General features: G+C 57.1%; 9 protein-coding genes across 9 annotated transcripts; 3 read left to right on the top strand and 6 right to left on the bottom strand.

Annotated features, from left to right (window-relative positions):
* Nucleotides 1-360: 360 nt before the first annotated feature.
* Nucleotides 361-1,146, bottom strand: MKK02DRAFT_31963 (uncharacterized protein; the record flags this gene model as incomplete). The annotated part of the gene is made up of 3 exons (XM_053088412.1): nt 361-565; nt 614-981; nt 1,036-1,146. The coding sequence occupies 3 exons, from the start codon at nt 1,144-1,146 to the stop codon at nt 361-363; spliced, it is 684 nt and encodes a 227-aa protein (XP_052948315.1).
* A 766-nt stretch (nt 1,147-1,912) lies between these two features.
* Nucleotides 1,913-3,739, top strand: MKK02DRAFT_31962 (uncharacterized protein; the record flags this gene model as incomplete). The annotated part of the gene is made up of 9 exons (XM_053088411.1): nt 1,913-2,062; nt 2,111-2,594; nt 2,676-2,920; nt 2,983-3,063; nt 3,113-3,220; nt 3,258-3,386; nt 3,440-3,508; nt 3,565-3,672; nt 3,707-3,739. The coding sequence occupies 9 exons, from the start codon at nt 1,913-1,915 to the stop codon at nt 3,737-3,739; spliced, it is 1,407 nt and encodes a 468-aa protein (XP_052948314.1).
* Nucleotides 3,740-4,059: 320 nt separating this feature from the next.
* On the bottom strand, nt 4,060-6,636 carry MKK02DRAFT_36225 (uncharacterized protein; the record flags this gene model as incomplete). Its single annotated transcript, XM_053089375.1, has 6 exons — nt 4,060-4,074; nt 4,132-4,761; nt 4,923-6,251; nt 6,295-6,378; nt 6,428-6,450; nt 6,498-6,636. The coding sequence occupies 6 exons, from the start codon at nt 6,634-6,636 to the stop codon at nt 4,060-4,062; spliced, it is 2,220 nt and encodes a 739-aa protein (XP_052948313.1).
* Nucleotides 6,637-7,106: 470 nt separating this feature from the next.
* On the bottom strand, nt 7,107-7,814 carry MKK02DRAFT_31959 (uncharacterized protein; the record flags this gene model as incomplete). The annotated part of the gene is made up of 1 exon (XM_053088410.1): nt 7,107-7,814. One exon carries the CDS (start codon nt 7,812-7,814, stop codon nt 7,107-7,109), a length of 708 nt encoding a protein of 235 aa, XP_052948312.1.
* An 857-nt stretch (nt 7,815-8,671) lies between these two features.
* Nucleotides 8,672-9,836, top strand: MKK02DRAFT_42931 (FAR-17a/AIG1-like protein; the record flags this gene model as incomplete). The annotated part of the gene is made up of 7 exons (XM_053092213.1): nt 8,672-8,842; nt 8,899-8,905; nt 8,958-8,985; nt 9,043-9,107; nt 9,189-9,259; nt 9,325-9,490; nt 9,598-9,836. 7 exons carry the CDS (start codon nt 8,672-8,674, stop codon nt 9,834-9,836), a joined length of 747 nt encoding a protein of 248 aa, XP_052948311.1.
* A 1,099-nt stretch (nt 9,837-10,935) lies between these two features.
* On the bottom strand, nt 10,936-11,544 carry MKK02DRAFT_31957 (uncharacterized protein; the record flags this gene model as incomplete). Its single annotated transcript, XM_053088409.1, has 1 exon — nt 10,936-11,544. One exon carries the CDS (start codon nt 11,542-11,544, stop codon nt 10,936-10,938), a length of 609 nt encoding a protein of 202 aa, XP_052948310.1.
* Nucleotides 11,545-12,153: 609 nt separating this feature from the next.
* Nucleotides 12,154-12,714, bottom strand: MKK02DRAFT_42928 (uncharacterized protein; the record flags this gene model as incomplete). Its single annotated transcript, XM_053092212.1, has 1 exon — nt 12,154-12,714. One exon carries the CDS (start codon nt 12,712-12,714, stop codon nt 12,154-12,156), a length of 561 nt encoding a protein of 186 aa, XP_052948309.1.
* Nucleotides 12,715-13,141: 427 nt separating this feature from the next.
* MKK02DRAFT_31955 (uncharacterized protein) lies at nt 13,142-14,596 on the top strand (the record flags this gene model as incomplete). The annotated part of the gene is made up of 2 exons (XM_053088408.1): nt 13,142-13,603; nt 13,673-14,596. The coding sequence occupies 2 exons, from the start codon at nt 13,142-13,144 to the stop codon at nt 14,594-14,596; spliced, it is 1,386 nt and encodes a 461-aa protein (XP_052948308.1).
* A 602-nt stretch (nt 14,597-15,198) lies between these two features.
* On the bottom strand, nt 15,199-17,377 carry MKK02DRAFT_23265 (uncharacterized protein; the record flags this gene model as incomplete). The annotated part of the gene is made up of 2 exons (XM_053086699.1): nt 15,199-15,654; nt 15,707-17,377. 2 exons carry the CDS (start codon nt 17,375-17,377, stop codon nt 15,199-15,201), a joined length of 2,127 nt encoding a protein of 708 aa, XP_052948307.1.
* Nucleotides 17,378-17,571: the final 194 nt, after the last annotated feature.

Genomic DNA, 17,571 nt, shown 5'->3' with positions numbered 1-17,571 from the left:
AAGGCGATTCTGGCTCAGCTAAGTTAGTCACATGAATCAGCGCAGAGACTTAACAGAGATCGAGTGTGGCACTGCCACAAACTGCCCCCGGAACCAAACGGGATCGAAAATCAAGGTCCGCCCGAGACATGTTTCAGACTCTCTCCTAACAGCAATCAAGTCCCAGCCACCCAGCGGCTGTGCCAGCAAGAGCATGAGCAGACTGACATTTTCCTGGAGCGAGTTAGTGGAGATGTGGTAGATTGTCGAGCAATGGGGGAAGGATTGCGCTACAGACCGATATGTGCGTACATACTTATACACGACTAGACAAATTATGGGCCTGCAGGATTCTAGCTATCCTCCGCGGATCGGATCACCTCAACTGATATCCTCCCAATTGCTGGCCTGCCTCTGTAGCCTCCGTACTTTCGCACTCTCCCTAGCCGCCGCACTCCGCCCGTTCCGTGATCGTTTCTTAGGGCGAGGAGCGGGGTTCGAGTCTTGCTGGACAACTGTGGGGATCATGTTGGCGAGCGGGTCGGCGAGAGGGGTAGTATTGAGCTGAAGGCGGGGGTTTTGATCTCTGCGTGGCATCAGCAGACAGCATGTAGGACAAGAGGGAGGCGCTCACACTTCATCTAGCATCAACCATGCGTATTCACCTGGAAGAGCTGTGTGCGGGCGCAGTGACCGCTGCGTGAAATATCCACGCATCTTGTAAAGCTCCTCCGTCTCCGGCCGATTTTGCCGGATGGTGTCCAAGACGAGCTGATGAGGCATGGGAAAGCACCGTTTCCCCGGCGGCGGTACCTTCATGGCTGCGAAGGCTTTGGCCTGGACGTCCGCGACCTCGCAGTACGCGGCGAAATAGGAAAATCGGATCATTTCCCAATTGTGGGGAACGGATGGCCAAGGACCGACATCTGGCAGCACGCAGAGAAAGCGGCGGGTGGTGGAAGGCCACTTCTCCTTGGTACCGATGATATGCGCGCCGCGATCCTGCTATTAGCACTCTCTAATAGTACCAACCGGCACGTCCCAATTGTAGCTCACTCTCAAGCTCTCCCGCACAATATGGGCATTGTACGTGTGTGATTCCGATCCTAGGACCGCATGATGCTGAAGGGACTTCAAGCGGTAGACTTCGTAAGGCGTGAGTCGCATATTTTGGAAGGGATGGATATGGGTGAAGGAGCTATCAAAAAGTTATTGAGCCCATTCAAGGACCCGGATGTTGACCTAGAGATATGAGTCGGAAGATGCCGGTCGATTGATTTTGAGTCGATATTTGTAATTACTGATAGGAATTCTTCTATTTCTATTTTGCCGCTGGCCGATCTCGCAGTCTCGAAGGCCAATCCCTAGTTACTCAGTTCATGGATCGCAACATAAGGACCAGCTCCTCGAGATGACTAGCCTGATCCAGGTCGCTGTGGGGCGTCGACCAATACTGAGACTGCCGCACACAGCGCCGCTCCGACTATCAGGTGGCCCCCCCTTACATTTAGCTCCCGATACATCTGACGAGATCAGCGGCGCGATTTCGAAGTATGAATTAGCGTGCTTCAGCTGCCCCCCTACCGCACAGCGGCGACTTTCGGAGATTTGTAAAGCCGCATAATTGGCGTCTCACATGCCAGGAACGGCGTCAACAAAGGAATGAGTTGCGGAATTTTGCGGAGCCGGAATCTCGGCCGTTGATGCGGTCATAGAGTCATCGGCTGTTTGCGGATGGGTAGCGCGGGATCATTCATCGACTCGACTCGTGACTTGTTGTGCTGGCGACTTGCCACCTCCCGGTGGCGGTGCTGCCCATGCTGTATGCGATGTATCCAGCAGCATTTCGACTTCCATCTTCATCCACCTACTCATATCTGCAGCTCTGCTTCATAAAGCAATACCCTACCCAACCATTCCTCTAGCGCTCACGATGCTAGACTACACCCCGAACCCCCTATTTGCATACTCTGATGAGATCGGGCGAAAAATCCGCGCTTCGTCTACTTGGGGCTATATGTTCTGGTCTACCGGGGTCGCTGAGCAGGACGAGGTGCTGATGGGAGCTATCAAGAATTTCTCGGTATATGAAGTCCCACAGATCTGTTGCCTGCAAGAGCTGACATCTCAGGACCATGGCATCAAGATCATCACCGACGATCCATGCTATACTGGACACACGGGTCCCATAGCTTTCGTCTACCCTGATTCCCACCATGTCGATCCCTCATGCCCCGTCACAAGCAGTATGACATATTCGGAGCTCCATCTACGCGTTCAGCTGCAGGATGCTCTTTATCCGGTGTTCTCCAAGGCTAAGCGGGCACTACCTGTGGAGCTACCTGGGACCGAGAATGACATCCGGTCGTTAGTGCTAGGTGACATCCAGCTGTCAATCGCTTGCGGCGCGACCCTGGTCAGCACATCCTCCCACCTGCTCGACACTGCCCGGCACATACTCGAGGTCCTTCGGATGAACGCCAGCGCCGCAACGGATCATGGCAACGCGCCGCGGCGGAATCCACTCCGCCGGGCAAAGAGGGTACATGTTGCTGCGGCCGCTAAAGACCTCGCTCCCGTCCAACCAAAGGTCATGCGAGCTAGGGGCAAGCGAAGTCCCTCCGCTGAGCCTGCACCTGTCATTAAGCGGCGCAGAGCTCCTGCTGCTTGAGCGGCCAGGGTGGCGCCCGTGGCAGGCCGGGGGGGAGGGTACCGCGAGAGGTCTGTCGCTCGCTCTGACTCGGACGAGAGCAAAAGGGCGGCATCCTCTCGAGGGGGGAGCCCACCTGGAGACGGCAACAGGGTCCTTGAGCCCGAAGAGGATCTCGAGATGGAGGATCTGGTGCTTGCAGAGATGAGATGGGAACTCGCTGCCTTGGGGCCACTCATTGTGGCAGGTGCGGAGGCGGAGGAGGTTGATGGTATGCCTGACCGAGACGTCGTGAGTAGCCTTTATCGATCCAGGTGTGACACTGCACTACAAGAGCGAGGCTGATAGTCTAGCCCGATGTTGTCATGGGTGAGAGGGAAGAGGTGGAGGTGGAGGAGGAAGAGTGGGAAGATGATTGGGAAGATGTCGATGAGGTAAGTCTGATTCTTGGGTGCTCATCAAGGGGACTTGCTTATACTACAGGGAGCTGAACTTCTTGTCGGGCATCAAGCGGATGTGGCGGGCCCGGGACCTGCTGAGCATGTGGCCGAGGCGGGAGACGTCGAGATGTACGACGACTTTGATGGGCCGGTAAGTCCAAGCTGTCATTCTCTTGCTCGAGCTCCAGACAGCTGACGCAGTCCTACAGGACGAATACGACATTGATCCTTTGCCCCTCTACGAGAGAGGAGGTTGGGCTCCCGAGGTCGCCGCAGAATCCCAGGGAGGCGCCAATGACGGGGTCATCCCAGACGCCGTAAGTCCGCCTTGCTACTACTCTACCTATGAATAGGCAGCTGATCAATGCAGATCGTCGACGCGCGAGGAGGCGACGGACTAGAGGAGGCCGAAGTTCCTGTCGATGACGCCCCTGGAGCCGTAAGTCTGGCTGGCACTAGGACTACACATGTGATACGGTCAGCTAAGAGTCCTAGAACGCCGAAATTCCTGGCGTGGAACACGTAGAAGCTCCTGTCGAAGGGCAGTTTGAAGATGCCGACGAAGGACAGTTCGACGATGCAGACGAGGATCGTCCCGAAAACGTGAGCTTTGACAGTCGCGAGTATGTATCAGTAGCTGACAGACGCCGCTCGTGATTCTTGCCAGTGACCTTGTCGGGGCTGAGGACGAGGAGGCTTTCGTCAATGAAGCGTATGAGGACGGGCCGGAGTAATAGAATGATGGGTAGATCGATGTCCTGACGTCGCTGAGTGAAGGGGTGAGGAGCGCTAGCCAAGGGATGCCTTTTGTAGCTTGACGTATGTTGTGGTATGTAGTTAGATCGTGCTTGCGTCTCGTAGTCAGTATCATAATTTTGGGCGTAGTATAGGCAGGTTCATGACATGCATGCATGACATATTACCATTCATACAGATTCCGAAAGACCAAACCCTCTACAGTCCCAAAGTCGCACGCGAAGCTGGCCCTACTCATGCGTATGATGCCTGTTTGTCAGCCACAGTCCTCCCCCATGCAAGATCAGTCCAGCAAAAGAGGCTCACCTGACCCCCAATCGCATCATCCACCTGCGTCGTCTCGTACTCCTTCTTTGTGAACGCCTTCGAGCACGCCGCCATTGTCACCGACGCCCTCGAAATAGGATCTGTCCTGTAGAAGTCCGAGATGGGCTTCTTGAACGCCGTTGCCGAGCCTGCCGATACTGATGCCGAGGACAACTGCTTCAGACCCGCGGTGACCAGCTCCGCCGATGGCCGCTCGAGCGTATCGTACCTCAGCAGGGTGGGCGAGACGTCCCACATCCGCTCGCGCAGGGTGTAGATGTCGTCGTATGGTAATGGCTCGCCAACGACCTCGGAGAGCGCACGGAGAATCTTCCAGTCTTCCCGGCTGGCTCCGGGTGGTGGGACGGCGGTGCGGCCCATTTGACTCCGGCCTTCCGTGTTGACCCATGTGGTGGCCTTCTCGGTGTATGCCGCGCCGGGAAGACAGACGTCCGCGAACTGCGCGCCGAGGTCACCGTGGTGGCCTTGGTAGACGACGAATGCGTTCTCGGGGATGGTGGAGGGGTCGATATCGTCGGCATTGAGGAGGTAGACGAATTTGGGGGTGGCTTTGGATGCGGCGGCGGATGGGGTGAAGCCGACGTCGAGTGCGGCGGTCCGAGATGCAGCCTGATAGTCAGCACTATTCCATTTTGTGCCTTGCTCAGCCCCTCAAATTCCACCCTCCAAATGTAGCAGCCACCCAGATGAAACACTGTTTGCAACAGGGACTGCCGTCTATCCCAGAAAAAGCTGGACTGAAAAAGGGGGTGAGTCACAGGTAGACTTACTCGTTGAAGAACTGAGAACCCATTCCATCCCTCCGCCAAGAACCTGGCCGAGTTGTCAAGCATGTGCTTTGACACCGCCTTCAATACCGCCGCTCCCTCCTTGCCCTCAATCACGCCCGATCCGACAATCACCAATGGCTTCTTGGCCTCCTTCCAGATCTTGCCAAACGCCCCCTTACCCTTCCCGCCCAAGAACGACTCGACGTCCTTGGCGCTCGTCCCGACGTGCTCGTACTCGAACGTAGAGTCAAAGTTCTCGCCGATGAGCGCAAACTCTGCGCCGGTCTGGAGGTATGACTTCCGGAAACGGGTGTTGAGGATGGCCGCCTCGTGGCGTGGGTTGGTACCGATGAGGAGGACCGCATCCGCCTCGTTGGCAGTCTCGATGGAGGTGTTGAAGAGGTAGTTGGAGCGGATTTCGGATCCGGTAGGGGAGGGGAGGTGGCCGAGAGGGGTGTCGGTAGTGAGGTTTTCGGATCCCATGCGGTTGATGAGATCCTTGAGCGCGACGAGGGACTCCGTGTCCGCCAATGCACCCGCAACCGCCTTGATCTCATCTCCCCGCGCGCCCGAGTTGAGGAACCCATGACGAATAGACTCCATCGCGTGCTCCCAAGTGGCGGGAACAAACTTGTCCCCCTCACGCACCAGCGGTGTGGTCAACCGCTGGTACTTGAGCCCGTCGTAAGCATACCGCGTCTTGTCATTGATCCACTCCTCGTTGATCTCGTCATTGATCTTGGGCTGGACGCGCATGACCTGAACGCCCCGCGAGTCGACCCGGATGTTGCTTCCGACCGCATCGAGCACGTCGACCGACTCGGTCTTTTTAAGCTCCCATGGTCGCGCCTGGAAAGCGTATGGCTTGGACGTGAGGGCGCCGACGGGGCAGAGATCGATGATGTTTCCCGACATCTCCGAGTCCATCGTCTTCTCGATGTACATCCCGATCTGGAGATCGTTACCCCGTCCGGTCGTTCCGAGGTCCTCGACGCCCGCCACGTCATTGGCGAACCGCACGCACCGGGTGCACTGGATACACCGGTTCATGCTGGTCTTGACGATCGGTCCGAGGTCCTTGTTCTCCGTTGCCCGCTTGCCCGTGATCTCGTGGAATCGAGTCCGGTCCGATCCGTACCGCATGGACTGATCTTGGAGATCACACTCGCCACCCTGGTCGCAGATAGGGCAGTCGAGGGGGTGGTTGGCGAGGAGGAATTCCATGACGCCTTCGCGGGCCTTGTGGACGAGGGGAGTGTTGGTGAAGACTTTGGATCCGGGCATGGCTGGCATGGCGCAGGATGCGACGGGTTTGGGAGAGCGCTCGACCTGGCCATCAGCATGAGGTCTAAGCTGTCGAGCTTGGACTGACCTCGACCAAGCACATCCGGCAGTTTCCAGCGATAGCTAATCGGTCATGGTAACAGAACCGCGGGACGGTCGCACCAGCGGCTTCCTATACTTTGTCAGCTTTGACTCTGCCGAGAAGGATCGCGGTAGCTTACACAAGCCTGGATCAGAGCAGTTCCTTCACACATCAGCTAGGGTCCACCTTGATACCACGCATCAACATACCTTGCGGAACGGTAACCTCCTTCCCATCGACGGTGAGGGTGATATCTGCATGACGAGGGATGGTGGTGGAGAAGAAACGCTGGCCTGCAATATCAGCTACTGCCTGATACGAGCCGATCACGCTCCGCCGCCCAGGCATACCCCAGATCGAGCGGCAAGAAGTCGGAAGACCTACTCGAAGGGCCACCGAGCTGGCGAAGCGATCGCTGCGTGGCGAATTTGCGAAGCATCCTAGCGAATTTTGCGAGAGGTTCAGTGATGTGGGTACCTCTGTGCCTCTCTATTGACTATACTGATTCCTACACAGAGATAATAGCTAGAGATGTATGGATGATCGCTAGAGGTGCAGGTTCAACTTGGCTTGCAGCGAGGTGGCGGAGTTTGACCCCGTTTGTGGCACTTGTCAGCACCAGCCAGCCAATGAGCGGGTGCGTAAATAAAGATAGGCAGTCTATTCTTCTCTAACATCTCATACTACGTCAGGCTGATGCATACTCATGCGACTCGAGTAAAGCTTTGACGATGCTCATAAAGGTCATTCATGATGGTCATTATCGTCTACAGCGAAAAATAATGTGGAAGATACAGCTACAAACCGGCATACAAAGCTCAAACCCAGTTCCCCTCCCTAACCCCTCTCCCCGCCCGACCCTTGCGCATCATCCCCACCTCGAAAAGATACTCCTCCTCCTCGCTCTTCCGCCTCTCCTTGGTCAAACGCGCCGGGCTGCTGGTCTTCTCGCTCTTCCCGCCCGCCGAGCCCCGCTTCTCCTTCTTGCCCGCCTTCTTGACCTCCTTATCCTCCTGAGATGCCCTACGCCATTGGAGGAAGGGGAAGTGGAGTTTCTTGCCAGCGATGAACTCGAGGTCGGCAAGGAGATTGCCTCGAGGCCGTGCGTCCAGGATGGAGAGCTCGGTGGGGAGGGGGATGAAGGACCGGGTGGGAGATTGATTGAAGGGCTTGGAGGGGCGCGGGATGTGGTGTGAGTGGGCAAGACGGGTGCTGCGGACAGGAGTGGGAGATGCTACCCATGTCGAGGGAGAGTGGGCGCTGCGAGAGAGGGAGTCTGGGTAGTAGCCGGATGCGGGAGAGGTGGTGTATGCCCGTTTGACGTGAAGGGGGGCAAAGATCGGCGGGGTTTGAATGGTGTACTGGGTATAGACCGAGTCGAGGCTGGAGCAAGAGGTAGAGCGAGGCAGCTGCCTGGGAGTGTATGGGTTGAGGAAAGGGTGGTCCGCAGGGAGCTCGTTGTACGGCCGAGAGGAGCAAGGTGGAGCGGGAGCGGGGCGCGAGGGAGAGTAGAAAGTGGTGGACATGGTGGTGATGAGTGGGGGAGTGGGGTGATGTGGTAGTGGCGGGTAGCTGTGGGATGGCTGATCATTCCCTACCCCTCTCAGGCCCGCCCTATATACCCCTACCTCCCCTTCACCACCCTCGTCAATCCACCTCACCACTTCACCTACCCAATCGCACACTTCACAGAGTATAATCGAGCATCCCTTTCACCACTTCACCGAGTCAATCACTGCATGCACCTATATACAGTGGGAAGGACGAGAACAAAAGGCGGCGTAAATCTCACTTCACCGGGCTCGTCAAAGATGAGGGAGTCGCACACAGATCTGAAACACGCGGGGAGGACGTGTGTGTTTCGTCTTCGTCCCGCCTTCGTGGCTGAGAAGGTCGTCCCAAATCCGTTCCAATGAGCTTCTGTACCGGTGCTGCGACTTGCCTTACCAGTCCAGGGGAGGGGCGCGACTGTCGTAGGAAGACGGAGACCTAGGCCTCGCGGAGTATCGCAACGTAAGTCTTTCCGAGGCCAGAGGGCCAGAGCGGCCGGCGTGATAAGGCTTGGCTGCCTCGATGCACAGTATCTGTCGTCCGGACTGAGCAGTATCACTTTCTCCGTGGACATTGCGCTGCTCAGACCTTTACCGCGCAGGCTCATATAGTATCTGATCATAACGCGCAAGGTGTCCTGGTTCGCAGCTGCCCTACCTTTGGCTGTGTCTCGGCGGCCGAATAAGGAGGGTCTAGACTCTACGGAGCCCCGCACTGCCTACATATCGGTCATCGATCATCGATATTTTGGCCCACTCTACTCTGCCCATTCATCCTGCAAACACATCTACAACTCAGCTAGTATACCGCGCCCACAACGCGGCTCCTCACGATGGCGCCCTCAATGCACACGAACTACCCAGTCCCACACGTCAACCAAGCGCCGGTCGACGCACAGCCACGCAAGCTCAGAGCCTTTCTCCACCTCGCTTCGGCGGGGGTGATGATCTCTGGCTTCCAAGCGTTGCAGGATGTAGCTGCTGGGAAGGTGATGGCGCCTCAGGTGAGCTATCCGGCGCGATTGACGTCCAATGCTGAGATTTGAGCTGACGACAACAGTATGGAGGTGAGTCAGCGATGATCATGGTAGCGCTTCTGAGTCTCTGCTGATAATCAAGGCTTCCTGCAGTACCTTACCATCATCGGGTGAGCTAAAGTATCTCCTCACCAATAGAGATAAATCCTCAGCTGACGGGTGCCTAGCTTGCTTGTCACTGTCATCTTCATGATCATGTCCGCGTCGCAAGACATGCTGCCCTCCGTCAATGGTCAGTCCGACTTCTAAACCCCATCTCAGCAGCCTGGCTGTACCATGAGACCCACTCAATTTCAAGCTGACGCGCCTGCAGTCTTTCAGCCCATCAGGCGTATCCTTCTTCTCTTTGCCCTCCCAATCGAAGTGGTCATCTCCACGATCTACGTATGTCTTACTTCATCCCCAATAGGAGCTGCTTCCTGATAGAAGAATGATTGCTGACCCTATAGTGGGGTATCGTGCTGACCAAGCCTGACCTGATGTTCCCTCCCATGCCTGCGTCAGCAAAGGGCGGCGCAGAGCCGAGCTCTTCCGGCGATGCGAGCCTCTTGTTCCGGATACCGCTCTGGATGGATATCAGCATGCACCTCTTGCCCGCCGTCGCGCTCGTTATCCGTAAGTCTACAACTTTCTCCCTGCCTCTTACCCCCTGACCTCATTACCTCCGATCATATACTGCTCACTCTCACACCGGCTCCTTAGGGGAAACAGCTGACATCCAGACTTCTTCACCCTCGAAAAGCGCTACAACCCACCCGCATCGACTCTCGGCGCACCCCTCCTCGCCGCCTCCTTTGGCGCTTTCTACGCCTTCTGGGTCGAGCACTGCGCGAAGATCAACGGTCGCTTCCCTTACCCCTTCTTGAACCTCATGGGCGGGGAGGAACGGGCGGTATTTTACATCTTCAGCGTGATGCTCGCGCTCGGGGCATTCTTCATCCTCAACTTTATTCACAGATGATTTTGTTAATTGCATGCAGAATTGAATGCCAATCAGGATGTACGCTCATGCCGATGGCTTGGTGAGATGCGTTGTATGGTACGGTATGGAGCATGTATATACAGATACGGACGACTGATGGAAAGGGTGGAGAAGGTGTGGGCGCTCAACGTTGTGCAGAAGAGGCACTCCCGCGACTGACAATCTCAGCGACGCCACCCACCCTCATGCTGATGAGGTAAGCCTTCGCGCCACCGCCGATATCGACCTCGGGCAAGCCTTGAGTCGAGACAGTAGAAGCGCCGAAATTCGCCAAGGCAAGCCGGGTGATGAGCACAACACTGCCCTCCGCGCCGCTCCCCGTATGCAGTCTGTGGACCCCTTGTGCGGATTGAGCCACATCTTGCATCGCTGAAATCACGAACTCCGCGCAGTCCTCCCTGGCAATGCCTGAGAACTCCGTGTTGCCGGTGTTTTCACCTTGAGCTGAGACCAGCACAGCGGCGTACTTGGTGAGATCCGCCAAGTCTGAATCGTGCCGTAGCCTTCGGAAAGCGAGGCCGGATCGTAGGAACGCTTGCTGATCATCCGTCACATAGGCTTCGCGGGAGCTGTCCGTCGCCAGGGTATGAATCGTGCCAAGGAAGGCGCGAACTTCGACGGCAGCAGCGGGTTGGGAGGCAGAGGTGATGCCGGACATGTTGATCAGAGTACTGCTTGGATCAGCACGTAAAGCAGACACGGTGAGTACGTCTGGGTGGTTGGGTCAGGAGAAAATAGATTGCGCTTGATGTCCGTGATCTATATACTGTGCGTTTGCAGAGAGATCCATTGTACTCGGCGGAGGGCCAATCGGTGACGCAGTGAGTGACGTGCTCGCTCGCAAGGCTACCGCTGCGTATGCGCGCCAGATTGCTTTGGCCGAGTCGTGATAGCGAAGTGATCGACATCAAAGGATGGAGGGCTCCAAAAGTCGAGACAGGTGGGCTCCGAGGATCCAGGAGGCCCTTTCAGTAATGGGCAAGTACCTGCAGGGCTCTCGGGGCGTGAATCTCTGACGTCTAGCTTATTTGAGATCAAGCTTGCAATTGCATATGGCACGAGGAGGGAAGGGTATTGATCAGTAGCTGGACTTCTCCGTCCGCTCCACATTGGTACCCGGCCATGGTGGACATGCGCAACCAGGATCATCAAGTAGTGGTCCCAGTCTCCGTTCTTTCCTCGTCGCCGATGATCTCACGGTTCCCCTGTCCTCAAACCACTCGTAAAGACGAACTTGGAAACCAGAGGTCAGGGCGATCGTAGGCCCAACCGCGGAAGCCGACAGGCCCATCTTCTCCAATACTTCTGGAGCCAAGAAGAATGCTGCCAGGCCTGCGGCCCCCGCGATTGCGCTCGCTGTGCCCAACACCTTCCTCGTGGATTTGTTACCGAAGTCCTTGATCATGGCTGCCAATGCCCCGACAGAAAGGGCGAAAGAGACCCCCGTTTCAACCAGGACTTTGCCGAGTTCTTCCTTGGTCACCTCTTCTGTAGCCACCACGAACACGGTCAGGTTTGCAGTCATGAACACGCTCACGACTGAGACGATGCCTGGGGTCCAGTTCCGGGAGGCGTTCGTGATCCGCTTGAGCACGGTCGCGACGTCACTGGAAAGGCGGTCACGGTTGTCATGCAGCCAGCCGCCAAGTTCCAGAGCAGTAGGGTCTTGGCTCGGGTCTCCGGACATGTCGAGGTGTGGTATGCGTGAGTATGAAGCAGCGAATAGGGCAAGGCGGAGACGGAGAGTGGCGAGAGGCGAGAGGGGGCAGTCATGGGATCCCTTTGTGCCCATTCAGCTAGGGGGTGCAGCTGTACCTCCCTTGATCCGATGGGGTCTCTGATGGGCCGTATGCGGGAAATGGCGTGCTTGAGAAAGAGTACCTCCACTGAAACATTTATGAGCGGGCTCCTTTATCATCGTTGCAGCGAGAGAGGCAAGGCGCTGTCGGAAGGCAGCAGCGCCACGGCTACACTCAGACGCGGACTCCCTTGTTCTCTTTGATGACGTCTCAAAGGCATGAAATGATTGAAATCTTGATCGGCCGATGGACATCCTTACATCATTGCAAACGACATCCCACAAGCAGATGCCTGGAACGCATCGCGCAACCGGAGATCATGCACAGCCTATCAGATCCATGGTACGACTGACCGCAACGCTGGGGGTTGGATCGAAGCACGTATCCTGGATGTCGGTGTAGTGACTAGTGATAGCATAGTTCAAGTCGGACGTACATGTGAAGTACGCTGGCCGGTATGGAGTAGAACAAGCTTCATGCCAGACTGATGGCTACGCTCATACAGCCCCAAGCTCGATATCGTCATCGTCGGAATCAGTGATCGGTGCGGAAGGACGCGGGCCTGAGTGCCCAACAGCTGCTGCCTGCAAGCCATTCGCCACCATCATGTAGGAAACCGCGTGTGGCAGATGAAGACCTTTGAGCAGCCTTTCCGCCAGCCCAATGCCACTCAGCAATACCGTGCCTGCTCCAGCTACCCCAAAACCTGCGAGCTTGACAATCGTCAGTCTTGATCGGCCGGTTTCCGGGTCCGCGCGCTGCTTCTGATGGTTCACTGCAGACGAGCACACGGCAGACAAAACGGTGACAGCTGTGAGCGTGTAGTTGTCCTCTTTACCGACGGAAAGCAGGAAGATTGCGGCGGGAGGAGCAGTTATCGACGCGATGCTGGTCCAGGACTCCCTGTCGAGCGGAACCCAGGAAGGGGCGTTGCTTTGGAGGTAGGTTTCGATGTGCTCGACGACCTCGGGGATCGACCGAAATGTGCGCTGTGCAAGGGTATCGTCGCTCGCGGCGAGCACGAGATACGGGATATCGGTGTCGTCGACTTGGGACATGTTGCAGGGGACCGAGTGGCGAGGGGGGTAGGATATGCATATGTATGACAGAGCAAATTGCAAGTCAGCCAGTCCTGATAATCGCCTTGGCGTCGGCGGTGCTCCTTTCGTTGTCTGAGATCCTTTGATCAGCGATCAGACCAGTCCGCAGTATCACGCAGAATACCATCTCATGACCCCTTGCTCGAGACGGATTGGGATGGTCTGTATACAAGCCTGTACAAGCCCCAAGAAAGTGCCACATCGTGTGCCACGCTCAAGAATTGCCCGAAGTGGCAATTTGCTTCGTTTCATCGCCAGAGGTCACATCGCGTCGATGCAGAGTCTAGTCCTCTCCTCCGCACCTCATCGCCTTTATTCTAGACGCCCTACGCCCTCAGCAGGCCCAGAGATGGATCCGAGAGACTTAAACATAACATCGAGCACTATGATAAGCGTGCATCAACCGCCGCCAGCGCCTACTTCTTCCCCCCTCCCCTCCGTCTGCGCTTCCGCTTCCGCTTCCGCCTCCACCTCGGCCCTCCCCACCCCCTCCACCCTCTCAACCGCCACTCCCGCCCCTCTCTACATCGGCCAAACCTTCCCCAACCTCGACGCAGCCTACGTCGCCATAGTAGACGACTCTCTGCGGCAACACCGCGCCCCCGTCAAAGCGCACGCTGGCAACGGGAACGACCGGCACATCTGGTTCTGCCCGCACAACACGCCAGCGGAGGATGGGCGGCCGGCGTGCGAATACCAGGTCCGGATCCGGCCGAGGAAGGTAGCAGGGCGGATTGTCGTCGGGGAGGAGGTGTATATTCGGGCGCTGAAGGGGGAGCATACGTGTCAGGGGAGGGGATATCCGGCTAGGTTGGGGATACATAGTAAGCGGTATTTACAGCACAAGGTGTGTCCCTGTCTCACGTTGCTCACGGGAGGGATAGGAATGGAGGAGAAAGGTGGAGCTGATGTCCAGTTACCCCTCTCAGATCCTCAATCCTCAACTGGCCAAGCGTCCGCAGCGGCCCTGATCGGCCAAGCGCTAGAAAAGACGCTTGGCTCCAGACCGCGCCAGCGGACCATCAATCGCCTCAAACACCAGCTCGCCGGGCACGCCAACGAGACGCAAGATCGACAGCGGCGGAAAGATGCCTGGGTGAATGATGGGACTAGGGAAATCGTACCTGCCGGCCCACTTCAGGCTCAGGAGGGCGAAGGTGCGGATGCGCTGTTTATGCCGAGGGATATGGCGCTGAATCATGGGTATATCGCCAAGGGGACGCAGAGGTGCAAGAAGTGCGGGCATAGGGGGCATAATGCCAAGGGATGTACGAGTCCAGTGGATATACGGGAGAAGGCGGCGGAGTCGGGGAAGGACGCAAACGGAACGGAGAGCGAATTGGCCGGAGAGGGGGCGAGGAGGGGGGAAGATTCCATGCTCGACAATCTCGAGTCGATACCTTCGCCTCAGCGCCATGATCCTGATCCCTTCGACCCTCCATACCCATCGCCTCCGATCACATTCGACCAACCCACAATACCCTCATCCACCTCCACTCGATTTTCGCTTCCCCATCCCACCAGCGCATCCTCCTCATCATTGCCCACGACGCATCCAGCGGCACACTCGGTTCCCATGCCTGCTTCCCGACCAATACCAAACGGCTCAGGTCCACCCCAGCCACATACTCGTCTCAATCATCAGCCCCTCCCTGAAGCCCAGTTTTACGCACAGCACCAGCACCAGCACCAGCACCAGCACCAGCATCAGCATCAGCATCAGCCACCTCAAGGTCCCCCACCTCCCCCATACCCCATCCAACACCCATATTCGATCCAATACTATCATCCTCAGTTAGGCTGGGGGATGTTTTACCCCTCTCAGCCACCACAGCGATGACATCCAGGCGATTAAAGGAGGATCGGGCATCGGTATGCTATTTTGGGCAAAATGGGTTTCGTGTGTATGTTGCGGCCGTACTCGATACATAGTGTGTAGATGGTGTATCGTATCCCAGTAGCGAGAACTCGATGGACAGAGTTTCAAGACCGAAATCGAGCGACACGCCTCCCCTTGGCTACACGTAGGCAGGCCTAGACAGCGCCATACGCAACTCCGCATTCCTCATCAAACTTTTCGCATTTTTGGGCTTGCCAGAATCGACAAGCTCGTACTGGGTTCCGCTATCGGATCACGCTATGCAAAGGGACGTATGAACTTGAAAAGCAATAACGATAGATCACGAGCAGACTTGAACGTACGGCTTATCGGTGTAAGACCCAAGGTGAGACATGGTAAAAAAAGAGCAAAAAGAGAGATTCAAGTTTGTTCCACGGTACCGCACCTTCATCCTCGGGGTGAGGGTGGCCGGATCCACAGACCATATAAAGTGTCCTCGTAATCAGTCGCCCCTATCATCGCTGGACCATCAAGAACAGCAGACTGACAAGACCAAATGCCAGGTACATCCTCCGTACTACTCTACGTATGACAAAGATGCACTAATCCTCCTCACTGCTCTCCCCACTCCCTTCATCCTCACTCTCCTCCGCCTCCAGCTCCAACAACCCCCCATCGTCCGACTCTAACGGATCTTCCTCTTCGTCATCCTCATCATCATCCTCATCCTCACTCCCGCTTTCCTCCTCATCACTACTATCCTCATCCTCCTCACTATCGCTCCCATTCAAGCGCATATCCACATCCTCCACCTCCCCCTCCCCATCCCCCATCTCCACTTCCACCTCCTCATCGTCCGACTCGCCCTCGATATAGTGCGCGCCCTGGTCTTCGCCTTGTTTGGCGGAATTGGCCTGTTCGAGCGCGATCCGGCGCATCGAGATTTGGGCGAGGGCGAGGTCGAGCCGGCCAGAGAGGGAGAGGAGGGGTTGGTACAACTGCAGACGGGTGTCGAGGAGGCGCGAGAGGGAGGAGAGCTGGGCAGGGAGGGATGGCATCTGAATCATCAGCTTCTTTCTCTGTTGCAGGAAGAGTGAAGGAAAAGCTTACAGTCATGAGGATAGCACCACGCTCTACCAACACCCCCTTAACCCACTCTACCGTTCCCCTTCCTTGCTGCTCGTTCTGCCCCGCACCTCTGCCTCCACCGCGTTTATTCGCGCCCTTGCCCTGTCCCAGGCGCTCGACGCACGCTTTAAGAAGAGGCAGAGCGAGCTGAGCGGGCATCTTCCGGATGGTATTCCGAATAAGGACGGGATCGCGATGTGACAGGCAAAGGGAGAGTAGGGCAGGGTCGGAAGTGTGGAGAGCCTGGACGAGAAGCCGAGTGAGGGATTGGGCATTGACGGGTCCGTCCAGAGTGGGTGCGGCCTTGGACTTGGCATCGACCCCGTTGGGGAGCTCGGCAGTACCTGTCCCGTTCGGCATAGCGAGGAGACGCTCACCGAGGGAGAGGTCGGCCATGTCGACGTCGGTCGGGAGGGTAGTGGCGGCCGCCGAGTCGGTAGAGGGGAGTTCGGTCGTTGCCGCCGGCGCCGAGAAGCGCTGTAATGACCCAGCATTCTTATCCGCCTTGGCTACGAGGTCTTGCCCGTCGCACCTCACCCGGACCTCTGGGAGGAGGGACCCGTCCGCACCAATAAAGGCGGCACGAGACCATCTGATCCGACCCGCACCGAGCATATGACCAGCGACGATGCTGTTCTCGCCTTCGGTGGATGAGAAGCCAGCGCGACATATACGCGCTTGGCGTTCCGTCTTGCCTTCGAGAAAGCGGACAGCGCTGGGCTTGCTATCTGATTTGGGGCGGTTGAGGTCGAGTGTGGTAGGAAGGGGGAAGAGGGATATTTCGCCCGACTTGTGCAGGATGGACAGGTAGGATGCGTGTAGTGATGCTGAGTGCGCGGGCGAGAGGGTGGGCGAGGCGTACCGGTACGACAGGCGTGCCTTGTTGCCGGAGGGGATGGTGTATTGGGAGACTGTCCGGTCGTCGTCCGAGATGACGAGGAAGGAGGTGCCCTGCGAAGAGGTTGGAAGGGGGATAAGGGAGGTGACAGATGAGGTGGATACCGGAATGGACGAGGACGACTCAGTAATCTTGTGTGTTGCCAGGTCGACGTGGAGGACGGTCGCGGAGGAGGATGCGATGACGAGGTGTATCGACTCGGCAGTGGACGAGGAAAGGACGGCGAGGGCAGTAGGCGAGGCGGTGTTGGGTAGAAGAGGGATGGAAGCGGTGAGGGAGGAGAGGTCCGAAGAGATGAGGTGGAGGGACGTAGTGGAGACAAGGACGAGACCTTGCTCGCTTGCAGCCGAGGCGAGAGCGGGAGAAGGGAGGTCCAGCCTGCGCTGAACACCGCGAGAAGGGGAGAAGGAGAACAACTGCCCCTTGGTAGTCGTAACGACTACCACATCCTCGACCTCGCCATCATTCTTCTTTCTCTTCTTTTTGCCGTGTGACCCCGCGGACGAGGTGCTGACCCAGCAGACCGAAGACGCCTTGCTAGCGCCCTCAATCTCCCACTCGGTGACCACCTTGTCCTCCTCGACGTCCCAGATGGTGAGCTTGTCGGCGGAGCCAAGAGCGGGGTGGGCGAGGGCAAAGAGGGAGCCGGAAGGGGAGAAGGCGGAGAGTGCCGAAGGTGGGGGAGGGGATTGGGCGGGAGCATTGACCGAAGCTCGTGGCTTGGACGGGCCGGCGACGGGCTGCTTGGGTGCCATCGTGCTCTTTGAGGTCAGCTACTGCCCAAGCGGTACGGAGTTCGGAGTGTCGTGGGTAGAGTCAGATTGGTTGCCCGGTATGGGTCGGGCGTTTTCACCACCAGTGTTTTGGTAAGAAGACCGTCGTGTTGGATCATCACATATTGGATTTGGGAATGGGAGGGACAAAGCTGTTGCATGGGGAAAGCAGACTT

This window comes from Dioszegia hungarica, assembly GCF_025882075.1.
Source record: "Dioszegia hungarica strain PDD-24b-2 chromosome Unknown MKK02contig_6, whole genome shotgun sequence".
NCBI classification, from domain to species: Eukaryota; Fungi; Basidiomycota; class Tremellomycetes; order Tremellales; family Bulleribasidiaceae; genus Dioszegia; species Dioszegia hungarica.
The sequence above is the reverse complement of the archived record's forward strand: the minus strand, read 5'-3'. Positions and strand labels throughout refer to the sequence as shown.